This window comes from Babylonia areolata, chromosome 10 (genome assembly GCF_041734735.1).
Source record: "Babylonia areolata isolate BAREFJ2019XMU chromosome 10, ASM4173473v1, whole genome shotgun sequence".
In the NCBI taxonomy this organism is placed as follows: domain Eukaryota; kingdom Metazoa; phylum Mollusca; class Gastropoda; order Neogastropoda; family Buccinidae; genus Babylonia; species Babylonia areolata.
In genome coordinates, this window is record NC_134885.1 from 11,212,181 (window position 1) to 11,222,180 (window position 10,000).

General features: G+C 43.9%; 1 protein-coding gene across 1 annotated transcript in view; it reads left to right on the plus strand.

Moving 5' to 3' along the window:
* The window catches only part of LOC143286447 (uncharacterized), a 24,880-nt gene that overhangs the window by 9,151 nt on the left and 5,729 nt on the right, over positions 1-10,000 (plus strand). The window contains exons 3-8 of the mRNA XM_076594017.1: positions 170-343; positions 1,085-1,318; positions 3,279-3,440; positions 4,614-4,652; positions 6,915-7,104; positions 9,302-9,395. Coding sequence (XP_076450132.1) covers positions 170-343; positions 1,085-1,318; positions 3,279-3,440; positions 4,614-4,652; positions 6,915-7,104; positions 9,302-9,395 — 893 coding nt within the window. The remainder of the gene's footprint in view (positions 1-169; positions 344-1,084; positions 1,319-3,278; positions 3,441-4,613; positions 4,653-6,914; positions 7,105-9,301; positions 9,396-10,000) is intronic.

Here is a 10,000-nt window from a genome sequence, read left to right on the forward strand (position 1 = left end):
GTTGACCCACTCAAAGAACTAGGGCTGGCTTTCAGTCAGTCATAAACGATGTAAGCAGCGCTAACTTTGCTAAAGCGGTGAAGCCTGTGGAATATATATGGATTTGACCGAACGCAGTGACTGACGCCTCCTTGGGCTACTGATACTGAAACTGGTATTGACCGTGCAGACTGCAGCATGTACCACGTGGCTGAAGGGACCCACCACGCCCAGAACCCGAACGACCCTCGCACCTTCTACAACTGTGACGGCAACAACGGGGGAAAGCTGACCAACTGTGGCGAGGGTACCCTCTATGACGCTGAGTCTGGCGTCTGCGTTCAGGGAGGGGACAGCCAGTTGTGTGAGTTGTGGGCGGTTATTGGGTTGTCGTTGTTGTTGTTGTTAAAGTTATATGTGCAAGCACACACAGGCAGACGCAGTCACACACACACACGCGCGCGTGCCCGCGCACAGAACATACACACACACACACACACACACACACACTGAGAGACACAGACGCACACAGATACATGCATACACACACACGCGCGCGCGCAAATACACAGAAACACATACTCACACACATACACAGACATGCACGCAGACACACATGCGCGCGCGTGCACGCGCAGACACAGACACACACACACACACACACGCACCGACATGCACACACACACACACAAACACACACACACACACACACACGCACACACACATTTCGACCCTACGACCCCACTTCTCAAACACACGTCACACACACAAACACACACACACACATACACACGCACACACACACACACACACACAGCACAACACAGACACACACACACACACACACACAGCACAACACAGACACACACACACACACACACCCTTCCACCCCTTCAATACATATACGGATCTAACCACAAGCACTCACACCCCCAAACCACCTCCTCAACCCCCCCGCCCTCTCACTTCCATTACCCACACACCTGCCCATTCACGCACTCCCACCTCCCACCCCCACCTCCGCACCCACCCCCACCCCCACCCTTTTCCATTGAATTCTCCCTAAAACACAAAACACATTGTTTCGTTTCGTCAAAACCACCAGGGTACAACCAACTGAACTGCGGTTCGAACCCAAGCCGGGTGGGCAGGTTCATTGGGCTGTGCTGCGACACCTACTTCGAGTACCACTGCGCCACCCGCTCCTCCACCTTCCACAACTGCAGTGTCGGGGAGCGTTTCGCCCCAGACTCGAACCACCCCCTCGGTGGCGCCTGTGTCTCTGACCCGCAAAGGGCGTGCAAGCCGTGTGACCGATTTCCTGCTGCTGTTAGTGATCGTGAGTTGGGAGTATTTTGTTACTACCCTTCATAGCTTTTTAATTAATTAACGCAAAAAAATAACAACCATCTACCTGAAGCTTAAGCAGCACTGACTTGTGAATGGAGAGAGTTACCACTCTTTACTATTTGTTAATCATTTCATCCCCTGGCCCATTATTTGTTAATTTCCAATTGGAAAAAACCACCGAGGCAACCATGTGTTTGTTCTGTATTGTCTATGTGTTCTGTGTGGCTTGTTCAGGGTTAAAGAGGCTATGCCAGTCTTGAATAAAAGCTAATTTGTGTTTGCACATTTCTTCTGTCTTTGCTGCTGTGTGCACATGTCAAATGATCGGTATAAGGACAGGCCCGGCGCTTCCTTTTTCGAGGAAGTGTCTGGGTTTTTTCCAATGTATCGTTTATTTAACTGTGTGCAAGCTGAATCCGTCGCGTAAGCAGCACTGACTTGAAGTTGTGTACCATTGTGAATGGAGAGAGTTACCACTCTTTACTATTCGTTAACCGTTTCATTCCTGGTCTCATTATTTGTTAACACCTACCTGAAAATCTAGTCATCAACCCCATCTACAGCTTCTGTTCAAACGTGTGTGTGTGTGTACAGTGCGTGCGTGTGTGAGTACGCACAAGTTTTTATACTGATATGCACTTGTATGTATCCTAATTTCTACTGTGTTTGTGTATGATTTTCGATATATGTTCGTACTTTGTTAAGTACCGCAACCCCCTTCCCCCCAACATTCCGTGTGACTCCGGTACACTTAGTAATAAAGACATATTATATCCTATTCTTTAAACAACTACAAAAAACACGTAACTTCTTCGTTCGTGGGCTGCAACTCCCACGTTCACGTATGTACACGTGTGTGACTGTTTTTACCCCACCATGTTGGCAGCCATACTCCATTTTCGGGGGTGTGCATGCTGGGTATGTTCTTTTTTCCATAATCCACCGAACGCTAACATGGATTACAGGATCTTCTGCTTGCGTATACGCACGAAGAGGGTTCAGGCACAAGCAGGTCTGCACATAATATGTTGAGCTGGGAGATCGGAAAAAAATCTCCATCCTTTACCCACCAGGCACCGTTACCGAGATTCGAACCCGGGATCCTGAGACTGATAGTCAAGCGCTTTAACCATTCGGCTATAGCGCCCTTGATCTCGGAGTATAATAATGATGATGATGATGATGATAATTGTGATGATGATGAAACGGCTATATAGTGCCTATCCTCGGTCAGAGACCAAATTCAATCTAAGCGCTTTGCAAATACGGAGTCGTTTGCATAACAGGCTGTCAACCTGGGTAGAGCCAACTGACAGCTGCCAGTAGGGCGCTCATAATCAATATGCTGACCGACTCGTCCTCAGGAAGAAAAGATCTGAACACATCACTCCTCTTTTGCAACATCTCCACTGGCTCCCTGTCTCACACAGAATAAAGTACAAGATCAGCACTCTATGTTATAAATATATTCACTAATCTGCCCCTTCCTATCTCTGTGGCTGCCTTCATCTCTACAATCCATCTCGCTCACTACGATCAGCTTCGGATCCACTCTGTTTACGCATACCCAGATTCAAACTCTCGACTGTTGGCCGCCGTTCTTTCTCTGCCTCTGGACCTTGCAATTGGAATGAACTTCCTCTTTCGCTTCGCCAAGTCTCTGCACTCAGCTCTTTCAAGTCTGGCCTTAAAACCCACCTCTTCCCAAAATAGCCTCCCTTCCCCGCCTCTTCCTTGTCTTCTGTTTCTCCAGTTTTAGAGTCATGCATGCGTGTGAATGACTGGTGCGAAAGCGCTTTGATTTGTCTATGCACAAGATCAGCGCTATATAAATACCATTATTATTATTATTACTATTATTATTATTATGTGTGTTTATGTACTATCATCAGGTTTGTTTCTGCTATGGCAAGAATATTTTCAAAATTACATGCCTGTTTTTTGAGCAGCATGCAAAGACACCCACATGGAGTACGTGTCGCCGTGCGAGTTCAAGTTCAAGGGCTTTGACCAGGTGGTCAGGTGTGCGGAGGGCACTGCTATGAGTCGAGGACTGTGCAGGTGTGTCCGGGATGAGAACTACATCTGTGCCACGAAACCGATCGCCCCAGGTATGATCCAGTCCTTGTTTTCTCTTCTGTCTATCTCTCTCTTGTGTGTGTGTGTGTGTGTGTGTGTGTGTGTGTGTGTGTGTGTGATTTAGTTTAACGTCTTTTCACTGTTTAGTGATATTAGACGGGTACAGATAAGAAAAAAAAATAAAGAAAAAATATTTGTGCTTATAGGAGATGAGGCGTGGGGTACATGAGAAGAGGTGGTGGGATGACTCTAGTGAGTAGTGGAAAACGAAGAGCTATGAAGGACTGTAGTGACTAACAGTGAATTATAACATGAATTACAACAGTGAGTTAAACATCTGCATAACTCTGTGTGTGTGTGTGAGTGTGTGTGTGTGTGTGTGTGTGTGTGTGTGTGTGTGTGTGTGTGTGTGTGTGACCACCTCCTTAATTGTCTGTCTGTGGATAGTGGTTCCATGTAAATGGCCAATGGATTTCCAATCGACTTGAAATAATAGATTCATCGACATAGATTAAGTAACTGACAAAGATCGTATGACTACGGCCTCGATCGAAGGTCATAAGAGCAACGAAACACTGTGACAATTTATGGGGGGAAAAAAAAAGAAACACAAAACAACAAAAACATTGTGAGCATATCAAGGAAAAAAAGTAACTGTCTCAACATACTCTCTCTCTCTCTCTCTCTCTCCAATTAAACGTATTGCAAAGTCAAACTCAAGAGCCTTTTCAGTGACCTTGACACGTCAGTTCTTTTCGAATTGCACCTCTTTTGGGTTGAGAGATGAGAATCGCAGAGCGTAGGCGATGGGATGGTGTGTGTGTGTGTGTGTGTGTGTAAAGGATGGGGTGGGGTGAGGGTGTGAAATTAGCATGGGTTTTAATCCAACGAGGCTTGAAGTTTTAGTGTCAAAAGTGTCTGGATTTTTTTCCTTCGGGGAGGAGGTCGTTGACGTTTTCTTTGATTCTTTCTTGTTGGTTTTGACTCTCTCTCTCTCTCTCTCTCCGTGTGTGTGTGTGTGTGGCGCCATAAGTGTGGGAATTTTTTTACGCGCCCGGCCTGTACAAATCAAGTTAACTAATTCATTCATTTGTCGTGGTGGTTGATGTCTTTAGTAGCCTACTGACCAGTGCATGTTTGACTCATATTGCTTGAAGTATGAAATATCTACAATGTTGTTAATCGGAATGCTACGATATTTTCAGGTTGCCAATCGAAACGCACGTTCAACTTCGCTACACGGAGTAAGTAAACCTTGTTGCTGTCAAAAATTGCATCAGATTATATCCAAATGCTATCCAACAAATATATTTAAGCTGCGTTAAAATATAGGTTGTTTTACATTTAGTATTCATAAACGAAAACCATTTCAAACAGGGAAGACACACACACACACACACACACACACACACACACACACACACACACAATGTGAAAAACATTTTGGGATTTCTGATCGATTGGTCGTGCACAAGGGAGCTAAACATTTGTGGGTATACATTATATCTGTTCTGTGAGGCGTTTTAGTGATGTTTTTTTCCCCCCCACTGTTAATTCAAGCTGTTTTCTGCTACCTCATAGGTGTGTGTGTGTGTGTGTGTGTGTGTGGTTGAGTGTGGTTTGCCATTTTCTTGCGTGGATACTTTAAGTGTGAATGGGCGATTGCCAGCGCATTGAATCTCAGTTTAACTCACTCAGTACGGCCAGTCCTCTCTTCTCCTCTACAGAGACCCCTCGGATGTCCAGTGGGTGTCTGAATGACCCAACCTTTAGCTTCCGTCGTCAGAACTGTGGTATTCTTTGTCAACATTCACCTCTTCAGTATAAGATCGTTCCGCTTGCAATATTTTGATGATGGTAACTGGGATGAAACGCTGTTAACGTCGTCTCTTTCGCCGTTCGTATGGAGTGAGTTAATTCGAGAAATACGCGCCATACAAATGTCACTCATTCTTCCTCTTCTTCTTCTGCTTGTCTTTTTTCTTCTTCTACTTCTTCATCATCATCACGCTAATCATCATTGTTACTAAAATCGTTATCATTATTATTGTTATCATTATCATTATATATAGTTACCATTGTTTTGGTGATGACGCTCAACCACTATGCTGCTACTGCTACTGACTTAACGAACGGCGAAAGAGACGACGTTAACAGCGTTTCACCCCAATTACCACCATCAAAATATTGCAGGCGGAAGGCTCTTATACTGAAGAGGTGAATGTTGACAAAGAATACCACAATTCTGACGACAGAAGTTAAAGGTTGGGTCATTCAGACACCCACTGGACATCCGAGGGGTCTGTGTAGAGGAGAAGAGAGGACTGGCCGTACTGAGTGAGTTAACGAACGGCGAAAGAGACGACGTTAACAGCGTTTCACCCCAATTACCACCATCAAAATATTGCAGGCGGAAGGCTCTTATACTGAAGAGGTGAATGTTGACAAAGAATACCACAATTCTGACGACAGAAGCTAAAGCTTGGGTCATTCAGACACCCACTGGACATCCGAGGGGTGTGTGTAGAGGAGAAGAGAGGACTGGCCGTACTGAGTGAGTTAACGAACGGCGAAAGAGACGACGTTAACAGCGTTTCACCCCAATTACCACCATCAAAATATTGCAGGCGGAAGGCTCTTATACTGAAGAGGTGAATGTTGACAAAGAATACCACAATTCTGACGACAGAAGCTAAAGGTTGGGTCATTCAGACACCCACTGGACATCCGAGGGGTCTGTGTAGAGGAGAAGAGAGGACTGGCCGTACTGAGTGAGTTAAATTAACAGGAACGATGATGACTGATAGAAGAAAGCATGCCTCATAATTATTAGAGGAAAACAAGACAGGGAGAGCACAATGAAACATACATAACGACATACACAACGACGATGGCTATGGCGATGACAATGATGAAGACAACAATGATGACGATGACGACGACGACAATGATGATGACGACGACAATGATGAAGATGATGGTGACGACAACAATGATGACGACGACAATGATGACGATGACGACGACAATGACGATGACGGCGGCAATGATGGAGATGACGACGACAGTGATGCAGATGACGACGATGACAATGATGTGACGACAACACTGATTATGACTATGACGACGACAATGATGATGACGACGACATTGATGATGATGACGACGACAATGATGACGAGTATGACGACAACAATGAAGATGATGACGACGATAACGACAATGATGGTGATGACGACATTGACCATGACGACGACAATGATGAAGATGACGACGGTGATGATGACAATGATGAAGATGATGACGACGACAATGACGACGACGACGACAATGATGAAGATGATGACGACGACAATAATGATGACGACGACAATGATGACGACAATGATGAAGATGATGACGACACCAATGACGACGACAATGACGATTTCGACGACAAATGCTGACGACTATGACGACAATGCTGATGACGACAATGCTGATGATGACGACCTCGATCCCTGCAGTGTTCCAGTCGGGGCCCAGTGGCAACGTCAACGTCCCTTCCATGCAGTATACTTTCCCCACGCGCACCGCCGTTCCTTTGTACTACTTGAACCAACAGGACTTCGGCTTCGAGCCCTTCTCCCTCAAGCTCCGCCTCTCCGTCAACCAGCAGACCCCCCAGCAGGTTTCTGTGCTCACAGCTGACCCAGGGGGTGAGTGAATGTAGCGCCGGTGGGTTGGCTGGGGGTGGGTGGGTGGGTGGGTGTAGATGTGGATGTGGGGAGATCTTCGAGGTAAGATTGTTGTTGTGTGTGTGTGTTGAACTTGATGGTAGCGTTGTCAACGTTATAACTGAACTGGACTGATTGAATTGAATGCATTTAATTTTCTGAGGGTGATAACAATGAACGACGGAATGAGCTCCGCGTAACAAGCCACAAACACTGTCCACTTAAAACACTACCCTAGTTATTATTGTGGTACTGTTTGAAGTTCACATTAATATACAAAACACAAGAATATAATGTCTCGCATGTTTGTGCAAACAGCTCAGTGATGTTTATGGAACACACAAAAAGACAATACAATAACAATCCACGTAAAATTGCGCTGCCTTCAAGCGAAAATACACGATTAATTTAATGTAGAAATTGTTGTCATCATATTGTTATGCCAGCACTGGTATTCTCATTCGAAAACAAATAAAACAAAACAATATCGTCATGTTCAAACACCACAATTACTGCCATCATTAAAAAAAACAAAAAAACAAAACAAAAAAAAACCCCGACATGATCTCAGCACACTAAAATAACTGCAACGATCATTATCTCGAGTAGTGGCCTAGTGGTAATGCGGTGGTTTGGATTGTGATTTGGATGAGGCGATAAACCGAGGTCCAGTGTGTAGCAAGAACTCAACGCACGTAAAAGAACCCACGGCTACCAAGGGGTTGTCCCTGGCGAAAATTCTGTAGAAAAAACCCACTTTGATAAAAAAACAAGTACACTTACAGGCATGCTAAAAAGGGGGTGGCACTCCACTTTAGAGACGTACTATGCCTGTGGAGAGCAGCCCAAATTTCACACAGCGAAATCTCTTGTGACAAACAGTAATTTGTAGAGCTCCCTTGGCTCTCAGGTTCCAGAAGGAGCCCTTAGCTGACTCTGGTATGTATCAAGAGGCAATGCTCTCATCAGTCTGGAAACAGATGCGGATTCCAAGAGATGTTCTCTTTGGCTTTTCTGAACCATTATGCTAAAGAATATAAATGAAGATAGCTGGTGCCAGCAAACATCCATGTTTAACCCCATGAGTAACGAGAAAAAGATCAGATACGGAAACATCGTACTTTACCCAGCCCGTCTGCCCATGGTGCACTTGGGAGATGATTTCCAAGAAGTTTGAAGGGCAAGCCAGCCTTGAAGAATGTTCCACTGCCCTTCATGACTTCCTGTGTCAAATGCCTTCATTAAGTCAATACAGGACGCATAAAATCTCGTGTTGTGTTCCCTGTAATTTTCTTGGATTTGTCTTTGCACGAAAATTGTGCAACAGTCCAATCTGAATCCCTACTGACTCTCAGGTGTGTGTGTGTGTGTGTGTGTGTGTGTGTGTGTGTGTGTGTGTGTGTGTGTGTGTGCATGAATGTTCATGTGTGTGTGAGTGACGGCAGTTGTAACATGGGGCCCTCTCAATCGCGGTTGTTCTTTTTTTGTGTGTGCGTTGTTGTTTTTTGCAGTATGGTTCACATCCTCTTTATTTCCAAGAATTATTCTCATATAAAGATATATTTTGCTTCTCGCAAAATGAGTCAGGGGCTGTGACAAGTGAAACTGTAAGAAGGGTGATGATTTCCCTTTCGAAGGCAAGGGAAGCAACACACACTCAATCGGTATTACGGATTTACCCTGGAATGAGTTACATATCGTCATCCCCAAAACCACTGCTGAAGTGTGTGTGTGTGTGTGTGTGTGTGTGTGTGTGTGTGTGCGTGCGCGTGTGTGTACATTTTTGTGTGCATGTGTGTATGTGCGTGTGTGTGTGTGTGACCCTTGCTTTGTATTAATCAACGGTTGTACCTGGTTTATAATACTGTTATGAAATATGGGGATATAAGAATATTAACACACTTGAGATATCACAGTTAAATTTCTCTGAACATTTGATGGGCCATTCTTCTTATTTTACTTGCCGGGACTTTTGAGCGTGATGGAATTTTCATGCAATTTGATGGACTTTCGTTTTTTCTTTTTCTTCTTCTTTTTTTTTTTTTCTCTCAGTTGTTGTTGTTGAATGTGTAAAAACATTTTCTTTCTCCGTTATGACGGAATTTTCTTTCGAGGTGTGATTGACTTTTTTGTTTTTTGTGTTAATTTATTTATTTATTTATTTTTTTTTTTTTGCAGTGTCAACGATTCAAGCTGGAAGTGATGATGAACGGGAACAGTGTCAGAGTGATCGCTTCAAACAAAGGCAAAAGCATCATTCTGCAAGGAAACGTACGTGTGTGATTTCTTTTTCTTTTTCTTTTCTTCTCTCGGGGGACTGGGGCGGCGGCGGCGGGTGGAGAGTTTGGGGCGAAGGGGGCAGAGGTTCTGTCTTGAAAGAAGATTCAGATTCGTTCCTTACAAAAAAAAAACAGCTATACATACATACGTTTCGCAGTTGAACAAAGCGACATAAAATGTTTATAAGATGAATGATGGACAGTTGAAATTGACATTCACAATCGGGACATCTACACATGTGAATATTCTTTCTTAATGCTTGTTTGTACACATATGTATGGACACACACACACACACACACACACACATACATACATATATATATATATATATATATATATATAGATAGATAGATAGATAGATAGATAGATGTGTATATATACACATTTATAGATAGATTACAGTCAATCACATTTGTGAAACTTTCTCTGTATAATCTCGATCAACAAATCACACGTTCCTATACATCCATGTATGTATACTATCTGGATTTTCCCTGTACATGTTAATATGACGACTAACTATCATGTTAATTTCTAATTCCATACTGTCACATTTTAACGTATAAAATATTATGCCCTAATACATGTATCATG